The sequence below is a fragment of the Bidens hawaiensis genome, unplaced genomic scaffold (assembly GCF_021521415.1).
Source record: "Bidens hawaiensis isolate Kalapana, Puna unplaced genomic scaffold, B.hawaiensis_p1.1 tig00025723_1, whole genome shotgun sequence".
Taxonomy (NCBI): Eukaryota; Viridiplantae; Streptophyta; class Magnoliopsida; order Asterales; family Asteraceae; genus Bidens; species Bidens hawaiensis.
In genome coordinates this window covers 64,956-78,165 of record NW_027494112.1, presented here as the reverse complement: position 1 = coordinate 78,165, position 13,210 = coordinate 64,956, and the positions used below count along the sequence as shown (strand labels likewise).

General features: G+C 39.3%; 1 protein-coding gene across 1 annotated transcript; it reads right to left on the bottom strand.

Annotated features, from left to right (window-relative positions):
- Positions 1–481: 481 nt before the first annotated feature.
- On the bottom strand, positions 482–2,357 carry LOC143572091 (expansin-A11-like). Its single transcript, XM_077057343.1, has 3 exons — positions 2,192–2,357; positions 1,437–1,746; positions 482–1,028 (listed from the first exon to the last, which is right to left on the bottom strand). The coding sequence occupies exons 1-3, from the start codon at positions 2,322–2,324 to the stop codon at positions 722–724; spliced, it is 750 nt and encodes a 249-aa protein (XP_076913458.1). The 5' UTR covers positions 2,325–2,357; the 3' UTR covers positions 482–721.
- Between the last annotated feature and the right edge of the window lie 10,853 nt (positions 2,358–13,210).

The window sequence follows — 13,210 nt, the reverse complement described above, 5'->3', positions numbered from 1 at the left end:
GTATATGTAAAAAAATTAAAAAAAATTATTATGTTGAATTCTTTCGAGTTCTTAAAACTTAAAATGATTCTGAAAAGAAATCAATCATATATATATATATATATGTATATATATATATATATATATATATATATATATATTTATTGAAGGTTTGACATTCTTGGCTGTTAGTAGTTGATGATTTAATGTTTTAAGTAGCCAAGGTTTACGTATGATTGACATTTGAATAATGTGAGAACGAAACATGCATCTCTCATACTTAGTTGATCGGGTAATTTGCAATTTCTTTGTATAGTTGCGTATCCCATTAAATATATTGGTGCCATCCTTAAGTGTCAAATTAACGATGGACGGTTGAAATATCGTCTAAGATATGGACATATTTATGCTATGATGTGGCACGCATCTAAGCCCGAATCACCATCGTCATTTGACAAAAAAAATTGTAAAATTTATCACAAATTTCTTTATAATTATTCGATACTTCAACAAATCAGTAAACTGAGATTTTATTATTCTATATTGTTAATTAAGTACATTGGAGTATACACGAGCTTGACCATTTAAATAAGAGTAAGCTAGTTCAACTCCTAAATTTGTGTACCTTTGAAAGAAAAATTATAAGGGAAAAAATAAAAGAAAATTTAGAAAAACATAAACGGGTGCTTCCTTAAAAAGAGTAAGCATGCCGCAACCTCAAACACCAAATATTGAAATACATTTAGAACTGCACTCGGCTCGAGTAGGTTTGCCCGAATCTCCAATTCGATGGAACGATGTTGGGGAAAGTTCTTGTCACACCATCAGTAGTTGTGATCATGAACGAGAGCGATTGACCATTGAGGTACGAGTTTGATTGCCAGTTTGACCCCCAGTTTCTTGACATTGGTGTCCAGCCGGTTCTAGACCCCTTCACTTGAACAAATTGAACCGACCCGGCTCCACCGACGTTTGTTATTGAAACAAGCTCAAAGTAATCTCGCCCGTTCACAGTAAACCTAACTCCGCCATGTCTCTTGCACGGTACCCTAAAAATTCAAACACAAAACGCATGCTTTTAGTGACACATCTTACACTTATACTATTGATTAAAGTAAACTTGAAAGTTTCTAAAATATTTATGTGAAAATAGGTCAATTTATATGTAATATTATTGATAATAAGTGATATAAAGTAAAGCTAAAAACTGGATTATAAAAGTTCAAACAATTTAAAATTTGCTAAAACTGTAAATGTTTATATCCTGATCCTATTGTTTTTCTTGTAGAAAAAAGAATCATTAATGAAATGATAGTTTTCAAAATATAAGTATTTTCACAAGTATATTTACAAGTTACAAATGGTCTGTGATCTATAGTAATTATTTGATACAGTCAATAAATATTCGAACAATGACACTAATATGCACAACTAACACTAAAGAGAATAATGGATACCTTTTATAAATAACGGGGATTATTCCGCCTTTGTAAATGCCAATCTTCTCCCAAGCAGGCTGAGCCATATCAAAATGTTGGAGGGGCGGGTTGCACCACCCTCCCGGACCATCAAAATTTGGTGGGCAAAAGTTGGTAGCAGTAACAGTTACAGATCCTTTCTTGCACCATCGAGGGTCAGACTTGCGATCACATACAATCTTGTAGCATTGGCCACAAGCGGCACCCTGGTTGAACAAAGCAGTACTTAGTGCCGCGGTTCGTGTGCCATATCCAGCTGAGTACAAATTACCATAACCACAAGCACCGCCTAAGAGAAAACAAGATCATATTAGCATTGTTTCTTACCAGTCATACTTCATGCACGCACAGACAGCTCGACTGTATAAAATAAATAAATTTCAGGGCCCATATATATAGGCCCCTGGCATTTTTAGAGTTTTATAGTGTTTGATTCACATTCAATTCTTTTTGTCCGACTACAAACAACTCCATCGGCTCTCAACCTCTTGGAATTATAGTTTTGGAATATTGTGATTTTGTGGCTTTTAGAAATGGTAAACAAAAAATGTGTTTCATCGCATTCCTGTATTTAGGATTCTAAGCAGAAAAAATAATTTGTTTCAACAAGTGTATCAAATTTTTAATTCGTTTTAGGCGTTCGAAAAGGTCCACCCGACATTGTATACAAGCATTAATATTGGTAATAATGTACGGAAACTATATTTATGAAATCAAAAGATTGAAACACATACCCATTGTTCCCGAAGCATCACTTCCTCCATAAAATGTGGCATGACCTCTAATCCAACTTGAAGCAATTAAAGATTCAACATCAGTAAGAAGATAGAAGAAAGCCGTTAACAAAAGAATGCACGCGTTCAGCATTTTTAGTCCGCAAACGAAGAAGAAGACGATGAAGATGAAGTTGATGAAGATGAATAAGAGGTAGGGATGAAGAAATCTGACGGGGATGTGAACCACATTTATGGATATATATATATATATAAGATCAGATGCTAAATAAATTAATTAAATTAATCAAGAGTATCATTAATGGAACGTCTTCACATGTAAACCTGCAAGTATTGATTCATTTTCACATTTTAATTCATTAAAATTATGTTATCACAAGATTGAAGAGATTTCTAAAATCCATTCAATTATTCCCACATTTAGTTTCAAGTTAATATTTCATGCATGTGCTCTATGAGTTATGCATTTTGTGAGTGCTATAACCAACTGGATCAAATACATCGAAGCTTATCATGGGCATGTCAGTTGTGATTGTGACCTATACGAAGGTTATGGTAGGAAACTAGTAGAAACAAAAATCGAATTTAAGACTTCTGTTAAAAAGAAATCAGAGTTTATTATTGCACCTCGCGGTTCATAAAATAAAACCGTTTGATTTTTATAACGTATCAGGATGATCGGCTAGTTGCTAGATTCATTGATTGCAAAATGGCTAAAGCTTTATGTTACCGTGGTAATTTAATTGATAATAAGTGCTATTACACTACAAGAAAATGAGTCATATTTTTATGGCTTTTTTCATTGGAAAACACACTTTTCAACGATTTGCCTGCGCATGTTGGAATGATTTCTAATCTCTTTCCATCAAAGGTGTGCTGTATCAAAGTTCCTAAATTATTTTCTTAACTATTTTTTCTAATTTGTTACAACTTTCCAACATATGTAAAATTCTAAAGATAACACAAATAATTACGTTTATAGTGTTTCCAGTGTGTGTATATATATATATATAGGTGGGATCTAGAGAGGACAAGAGAACTAACAAAAACTATTTTTAACTTTTATTAAAAATAATTTGCGATTTTTTTTTCTTTCCTTCTTCTAATAAGATAATATTGTTCCTAAAAAAAATAAAATAAAATAAAAAGGGCGATGTAGTGCATATGTGCACTAATGTGTATTGCATTTATACGATAGTGTTTTATTGCATATAATACAACACAATTGCATTATACAATACACACTATTGAATATATGCAAATACAAACACTAATAATTGTAATCGAAACAAACTATCGTATATACGTAATACAACACTAATGCACATATGCACTAATACAATACAAAAAATTGCATATATGCTATTCAACATTATTGTGTATATCAAAATATACATTAGTGCACATATGCAATAAAAAAAAGTCGATGTATTGCATATGTGCACTACAACGAGTTTTTTTTTATTTTTATTTATTTTTTTTATGTTTTTCGAGTAAATTGTAACGTAATACAAGAATAATGGCAAAAACGGAAATTTAAAATATTTTTTTAATTAAATTAAAGATATTTCTTTATTAGTTCTCTAATTCTCTCTTTAATGAGTTATCTCTTGATCCTTTCCCTATATATATATATATATATATATATATATATATATTTGAATTTTGTTAGAGTGAATTAACAGCAATTTTCCAACGAAAAGTCGTAATTGTTACTATATTTTGGAAATTCATCTGAAATTTATTGAAATTATATTTTATAGGATTTTTTTTTTTTAGGAAAATGAGTGGTTTTTTACTAGTGTGATTTTCCAAACAACTAAACTCAAGAGTTGGTCTCTAGGACAAGAACTAGCAATTTTAATGTTTTTTATATTAAATTTCATAAATACTATGTGTAAATTTTTATTTGTTTTGTTAATTTGTCAAGCTAGAAATCGGAAGTTTAAATAAACCCTGATCTAGATGTGACTCCCATATGTTAATTAAGGCAAATATATTAAAATATATACAAAGTAGAAATGCCAATAATACCCGAATTAAATATTCTTTAATAATATCTTCGAATTCATTGCATCCAGCTCTGAACATGGATTCGCAGAGATACGCGAAGATTGGCAATTATAAGATGATAAACTTTTTATCTTTAATTTAAGTATTATTACTATGACGTATAAAGTTATATTTAGACACTCTAATTATAGCAATGTATCAAATTAATCTAGTTAAATTGTGCAGAGTTAAAACAAAGCATTTAAGTTGTTCAATTATAATGATGTGCCTAAACTAGTTATAATAGTGTGTTAAAACCGATTACAATAACATGTCTGATGTACAAGATCGTCTAAATTATAAGATCATACAGACTAACGAATGGTGTGGTTACATCATACGTCCCACATTATCATTTAAAATAATCTTGGCTCAAACATAAAATATCACTTTTAAAAGTTATGGCGTAGGGACCCTTACCCACCCACAACCTAGGGAAACTTAGAAACTAGGAAGCAACAAACACAAGCTGCTAGACTAGAAAGCACGAAACTTCATCACTAAATCTTCTAGGTTGACTAGGCACGTTACAGTAAATCTCAGAAAAGTTACCTCTAATTTGAGAAAGGTGAAACCTGCCATAAATCACAAACGTCGACATGGCATGACAAAAGTAGATAGCAAGTTGCACAAAAAATGGTATTGCTTGTCTAAACATGCTGAAAGAGGAGTTGACCATTTCCCTTTAGAAGCTTAGGCTTCCCCAAAGAAGCTTCCGCATTGCCTATAAAAAGAGGACTTCACCAACTGTATTATTCATTTATTTACTCCTATCATATTCTCTCTACTCTCTCTCATACTTACCCTCTTATCACCACTTACTCGTATCAAATCACTGATTCTCACGCTGAAGACCCCCTTGTAACATCTCGGATTTTTCGAAACTGTATTTGTTGCGTATAACCCGACCCGGAAATATTTTGGATCACTATAATTAATCAAAAACCAAATAATTATAAATATTTAAGTTTCTAATAATTCACTTGAAGCCCTTGTACTTTAAATAGTGTTTAAATCTTATTTATATTATCAAAAGTTCATAAAAATGCTCAAAGACTAAAATACAGGGACTAAATGTGACAGCGTGTGAAACTTATCCCCCATACCTGTGACATCTGCCCCATCCGACCCGACCCAGGTACCCGTTTCTCTTATCCGATCTCTTCCTGTTATGACTTAATATTTATTTATACTTATATGTTACTTTTTAATAATAATAATATATTTTTCTTCCCGCCTCTTTCTCTCTTTTCCTTCCCGCCCTTCTGCTTAACCCTTAAGTCTTGAACCCCTCTTTTTTCTAACTCTTTGTCCTTTGTTTCTTCCCGCCTAAGGTTGTCTGCGCAGTTCCACGCGCCAGACTCCTTACAAGGAAGCCTGCGTGAAGACCATCTGTTGCTGCGATACGCGAGGCAAACTGTCCCCGCAGCGCGCTAAGAAATATAGTTCTTCCCGCAGCGTGCTATGGATACAGTTCTTCCCGCGACGCGCTTAGAATTGTAGTTCTTTCCGCGGCGCGTAAAGGTTGGTTTTGTCTACCTTCGCGCTCGCGCGTTCGAGCCTTCTCACACTTAACCCCATTGAGTCTTTTCTTCTGTTTAATCCAGCTGTTTACTTTTGTGATGTCTTATCTTCTGAGCTTTTGACCTGACCTATCTTATGTCTGAAAAGCCACTTTTGGCGCAGCATGCGCACCAACCCCATTGGTTGACAGAAAAAGTGACTGACATTATCTTTTGAGATCTGCTTTTCCATGCTTGACCAGTACCTTTATCTGACCCTCCCATGCCTGTTTACTGTTCCCTGTCAGCTTTTCCTTTGTCCCCTGCAGCTGCCATATCTTTTGATATCTTTTGCTTTTGGAACCTTTTTGCTTTTGTTATCTTTTGCTTGATCCTGTTGAAGATCTTTTCCTCTTTTCTAGGGATTGTGTTCCCTAGGGTTTCCCTATAAATAATAATGCTATTTTCTTAACACTACACACACAAACACTTATTATCTTTCTCTTCCTTTGCTCTCTGCCGTCTCCTCTCTCTGCCTTCGTCTTCTCTCCTGTTCTGCCCTGATTTCCGGTAATATATAATATATAATAATTTACTTATTAATTATGCTAACTTATAATCAAGACCTAAAACAAATCATTAAAACGATAATCTTTAATTATAGGATAACTTTGCTTTTTAAGAGTTGGTTCTTGCTTTATCTTACACTGCACCGTTTATCAAGTGAGTAATCTCGTACCTAATCCCTTTTTATCTTTAATGTTTTGGGATGTTCATGTGTTCATACAAACTTAGAGTCTTAAACTTGTTTATGAACTTTAGTCGCGCAGTATCCCATGTGTTGAGGACGTTTACTTGGCTGTTTATTTGTATGTGTGTATCATTAACCGCTTTGTTCGGCCTATTCCGAAGTTTTCATGGATCCATTAGATGAACACGGGAGACCTATCGTTTACGGTTTTCTTTGTTTACACTTGCACAGATGTTTTCTTGTTTTTGTGCTCATTTGGGAGCACGGATTGAACTATGAACTATGATCTATTTAGGCTTGATCACAATCTGATTACACCCTTGTTAAACACCAGACATACACGTGTTGCGCGCAGTGATTATTGTTATCTATTATTATCTATTAAACTTGATTTCTCACCAACACGCAAGTGTTTGACGTTTATTTTAACACATGTTCAGGTTTGCTGTAGCTGTTTTTTTTTGGAGCTTGTGGACACGTAGGACGTTTTTACCTTTGGACCTAGATTAAAATGTATCAAGACAAGTTATTGTTGTTCGAATATTTTGCCTTATAATATATTGATTTATGTTGATTTATGTTATCTTGTGTTTACGTTGCGCGTGCGTGAATGAATATATTTATTAAATATTGACACCCAATAGTGTCACGAGTAATGAAACAATATGTGGCGCCCCGATGTATAATCCGCCTTTGGTCGGGGGTGTTACAGATTGGTATCAGAGCTCGTTGACTTTAGGATAGGTGGTTAGACGTAACGGCCTAGATTACCTAAGAGTCCCTTCTCGCGCATGAGAGAAATCTCATGTTTGCGCGCTTATTGTTAATTACTCGTTATTTATAAATATGCTTGCGCAGACGCAGCGTATGGTTTTATGTTTTATTTCGCGATATTTTGATTTTTGCCGAATTTCGATTTTTATTGGTTTTACTTACATATTCGTTTGTTGGGATTGAAAATCCGAAAAGTCATGGTGATACATGAATAGTTGATTTTCAAATTCCATTTACGATTATGTTCTAAGGTTGGAGACTTGAAAAGTCATGGTGATACATGAATTGTCAACCTCCAATACTCATTTTCTTGTATATTTTATATTGAGAATTCAGAAAGTCATGGTGATACATGAATTGTCGATTCTCGATTCGAATTTGTTACCTGTATTAAGTTTGCATTCAAATTCATGTTTTACTTGAACTGTTGATGGTATCTAACCCCGCGAAACCAAGCTTTATAAGGTTATACTTTGCATTAAAACCAAGATATTAACAAAACTAAAACTTTTATAGAATGCCTCCGCTATCAGCTCGCCATCTTAGGAAGAAAGAAGCCGCGCGCAGACGTTCGCTGCAACGTTCCCAGGAAATGGCTGCCGCAATAGCCCAAGCTTTGAGCCAAAACAATACCAACACCCCCGGTTACAACATTAAGTCCTTTAATGCGGGTAACCCTCCGAAATTCACAGGGCTTGAAGGAGCCACCGTGATGCTCCAATGGCTCGAAAAGATTGAAAACACTTTCCTCCATACCCAATGCCCTCCAGACAAACGAACCCTATACGCCTCTAGTGTCCTGGAATCAAGGGCGCTTACATGGTGGAATGGAGTAGCTCATGCGCGTGGCGCAGAAGCTGCTTCCAGCATGCTCTGGGAGGAATTTAAGGATCTCTTGACGCGAGAATTCTGCCCTCCCAACGAAGTTAAGCGCCTGGAGGAAGAATTTTGGAACTTGAAACAATACAGTGGCGAAGCGCGCGAGTACGCGACGCGCTTCCATGAACTAAGTTTGCTTGTCCCTCACCTAGTTACCCCTTCCCGCCGAGCCATCGAGAAATTTCTTGGGGGTCTCCCCATGGAAATTCAAGATTCTGTATGGGCCAGGAACCCAGTAACCCTCCCTGACGCCATTGAGCTGGCCGCTGTGCTCAGCGACAACCATGTCAGAGCAGGAACCCTGTTCCTGCGGGGAACTGAGAAGACCAAACTCACCAAGACTGTCCCTGAGCCAACAGAAACCAAACCTGAACCCTCACACCATAACAACCCCAAACGTAGGCGCAGACAAGCTTACGCGCTTACCAGCCCACCCATAGTCCAGCAACCCACCTACCAACCTCCAGTATACGCCCCTAACCCACTGTCAGCCTACCCAACTCCCCCTGTAGTCCACAACTATGCCCTAACCAATCCCGCACTCCCTGCCCCGCCAATCAAGAAACCTTACACAGGAACCCAACCCTTTTGCCCAACCTGTAGACTTCATCACCCAACCCAAACCCCGTGTCGACAATGTAACCGATGTGGCCGCGTTGGTCACTCTGCAGAGTTCTGTAGAGTCCCTCCCGTCAACCCAATCGCACAAACACCACCAACCTACCCGCAAAACCCTCAACCAGCTTACCATACTCCACGACCCAGGTCGTGCTTCAACTGCGGTGATCCCAGTCATTTCCGGAACGCGTGACCGAGACTACAAGTGCAAATCACACAAGCGAATCCGGTGAACCAAATCTCAAACCAAGTGACGCGCGGACGAGCTTTTAACATAACCGCGCACCAAGCGCAAGCGAATAATGACGTAGTTAATGGTACATTTTTACTTAACGGACAATATGCATCTATACTTTTTGATACTGGCGCCGATAGAAGTTTTATTTCTCGCGCGTTTGAGCAGAAGCTTGCGCGACCGCGCGATAACTTAAAAGGAAATTTTTCAGTGGAATTGGCTAATGGTGAAACTATTTTAATTAACTCCGTGATTAAGGATTGCACGCTTAACCTTAATGAAAGCGATTTTCTAATCGACCTCATCCCCATGCCCCTTGGAAGTTTTGATGTTATCATTGGTATGGACTGGCTCTCGAAGAATCGCGCCGAAGTTATTTGCGCCAAGAAGTTGATTCGCATTCCTCGAGAAAACGGTGATCTTCATATCTACGGCGAGAAACCCTCCAACGGTCTTAAGCTTATGTCCTGCGCTGAAGCCCAAAGGCTTATGCGGAAGAAATGTGTTGCATTTTTAGCCCATGTGGTCAAACCTGATGAAGGAAAGAAGAAGCTTCGCGAAATCCCTGTTGTGCGTGACTTCCCTGAAGTTTTTCCCGATGATCTTCCTGGTATCCCTCCCGCTCGTGAAGTCGAGTTTCGTGTTGATCTTGTCCCTGGTGCTTCCCCCGTAGCCAAATCTCCTTATCGTCTTGCACCCGCTGAAATGCAAGAATTGGCAAGTCAACTTCAAGAGTTGACCGCTAAAGGATTCATTCGCCCTAGTTCTTCGCCCTGGGGTGCTCCGGTGTTGTTCGTTAAAAAGAAAGATGGTTCGTTTCGCATGTGTATTGATTACCGCGAGTTGAACAAACTCACCATTAAGAACCGGTATCCCTTACCGCGTATTGACAACCTCTTCGATCAACTCCAAGGTGCCTCTTGTTTCTCCAAGATCGATCTCCGTTCTGGTTATCATCAGTTGCGTATCCGCGATGAAGATATTCCCAAGACTGCTTTTCGAACTCGTTATGGCCACTTTGAATTCTTGGTCATGTCCTTCGGTTTAACCAACGCACCCGCCGTTTTCATGGATCTAATGAACCGGGTGTGTAGGCCTTTCTTGGATAAATTTGTGATCGTGTTTATCGATGATGTTCTGGTGTATTCTAAGACCAAGGCCGAGCATGAGCAACATCTTCGGTTGGTATTGCAAAAGCTTCGAACTGAGCAACTCTATGCTAAGCTTTCCAAGTGTGAATTTTGGTCTGATGAAGTACAGTTTCTTGGTCATGTTGTAAACAAGATGGGTATTCATGTCGACCCATCCAAGATTGAAGCAATCAAGAACTGGTTGACGCCATCTACTCCTACCGAAATCCGTTCCTTTTTGGGCTTAGCTGGTTACTACCGGCGATTTATTTCGAACTTCTCAAAGATCGCGTTGCCTTTAACAGCTTTAACGCACAAAGGCAAATCGTATATTTGGGGCTCGAAGCAAGAAGAAGCCTTTCTAACGCTCAAGCGTTTGTTGTGTGAAGCTCCTGTTCTTGCGCTACCTGAGGGTAATGATGATTTTGTCGTATACTGCGATGCCTCCAACCAAGGTCTCGGTTGTGTTCTTATGCAACGAGGCAAGGTTATCGCTTACGCGTCAAGGCAACTTAAGATTCACGAAAAGAATTATACAACTCACGACCTCGAACTTGGTGCAGTTGTATTTGCCTTGAAGATCTGGAGACACTACCTTTATGGTACTAAGTGTATCCTTTACACTGACCATAAAAGCCTTCAGCATATCTTTGATCAAAAGGAACTCAACATGAGACAACGCCGATGGAACGAACTCATCAGCGATTACGATTGTGAGATCCGGTATCATCCTGGTAAGGCTAATGTGGTAGCCGATGCGCTCAGCCGCAAACCCTGCCAGCTTAACTGTATCTTGCCGCGCACGCAGCTTCACTTTGCGCCGATTCAGAGCAATCTTGAATCACGCATTCGTGACGCGCAGCGCGCATCCATCATCAATGGTAACCTTCGCGCCGAGTTAGCGTGTGGCGCGGAAGCGCACTTTGTCCCTAATCTGAGTGGGATTCTTTGTTATCTCAATCGCATCTGGATCCCCAATGATGAGAATCTTCGCGCTGATATCCTGAGTGAAGCGCATAAATCTCGGTATTCTATTCATCCTGGCGCTGATAAGATGTACAAGGATTTGCGTATTACTTATTGGTGGCCCGGTATGAAAAAGGATATTGCTGTGTTCGTAGCTAAATGCCTGACTTGTTCTAAGGTAAAGGCTGAACACCAACGCCCATCTGGTTTGCTCGAACAACCAGAAATTCCTACATGGAAATGGGAGTGTGTAGCGATGGACTTTATTACCAAGTTACCGTTGACAGCAAGCAAACATGATAGCATTTGGGTAATAGTGGATCGTTTGACTAAGTCTGCTCACTTTCTGCCCATTCGTGAAAACTACCGTGTTGAGCAACTTGCGCAGCTTTATGTCAAGGAGATTGTCTGCCGCCATGGTACTCCTTTGAGCATCATATCCGATCGCGATGGCCGTTTTATATCCCGCTTTTGGAAATCCCTCCAATCTGCGTTAGGAACTCGTTTGGACATGAGTACTGCATATCATCCTCAGACCGACGGACAGTCTGAGCGAACTATTCAAACCCTTGAGGATATGCTACGATCTAGTGTTCTTGATTTTGGAGGTAATTGGGATTCACACCTACCTCTGGTCGAGTTCTCTTATAATAACAGCTATCATTCCAGCATTGGTATGGCCCCCTTTGAAGCACTTTACGGTCGAAAGTGTCGCTCACCGATTTGTTGGAGCGAAGTGGGTGAAGCTCAAATCACAGGACCCGAACTTGTTCAAGAGACAACCGATAAAATCGCCAAGATCCGTGATCATCTGCTGACTGCCAGAAGCCGACAGAAGAGTTACGCAGATCGTAGGCGGAAGCCTCTCGAATTTCAAGTTGGTGATCTTGTTCTCCTCAAAGTGTCGCCCTGGAAGGGTGTTGTCCGCTTTGGGAAGAAAGGTAAGCTTGCGCCTCGTTATGTTGGTCCATTCAAGATTCTCGCGCGTGTGGGAAAAGTTGCCGCGCTCAGCAATGTGCATCCAACGTTCCATGTTTCCAATCTCAAGAAATGTTTAGCTGACGAGAACCTTCACATACCACTTGATGAAGTTCAAGTTGATGAATCCATGCATTTCGTTGAGAAGCCAGTTGAGATTTTGGATCGCGAGGTAAAGCAAACCAAGCGCAGTCGCATCCCTATCGTGAAAGTTCGCTGGGAGTCCAAGCGCGGAGCCGAGTTTACATGGGAAAGGGAAGATCAAATGAAGATCAAGTACCCGCACCTGTTCTCTACGCAGCCTACTTCGAGATAAATTTCGGGACGAAATTTCTTAAAGTAGGGGAGACTGTGACATCTGCCCCATCCGACCCGACCCAGGTACCCGTTTCTCTTATCCGATCTCTTCCTGTTATGACTTAATATTTATTTATACTTATATGTTACTTTTTAATAATAATAATATATTTTTCTTCCCGCCTCTTTCTCTCGTTTCCTTCCCGCCCTTCTGCTTAACCCTTAAGTCTTGAACCCCTCTTTTTTCTAACTCTTTGTCCTTTGTTTCTTCCCGCCTAAGGTTGTCTGCGCAGTTCCACGCGCCAGACTCCTTACAAGGAAGCCTGCGTGAAGACCATCTGTTGCTGCGATACGCGAGGCAAACTGTCCCCGCAGCGCGCTAAGAAATATAGTTCTTCCCGCAGCGTGCTATGGATACAGTTCTTCCCGCGACGCGCTTAGAATTGTAGTTCTTTCCGCGGCGCGCAAAGGTTGGTTTTGTCTGCCTTCGCGCTCGCGCGTTCGAGCCTTCTCACGCTTAACCCCATTGAGTCTTTTCTTCTGTTTAATCCAGCTGTTTACTTTTGTGATGTCTTATCTTCTGAGCTTTTGACCTGACCTATCTTATGTCTGAAAAGCCACTTTTGGCGCAGCATGCGCACCAACCCCATTGGTTGACAGAAAAAGTGACTGACATTATCTTTTGAGATCTGCTTTTCCATGCTTGACCAGTACCTTTATCTGACCCTCCCATGCCTGTTTACTGTTCCCTGTCAGCTTTTCCTTTGTCCCCTGCAGCTGCCATATCTTTTGATATCTTTTGCTTTTGGAACCTTTTTGCTTTTGTTATCTTTTGCT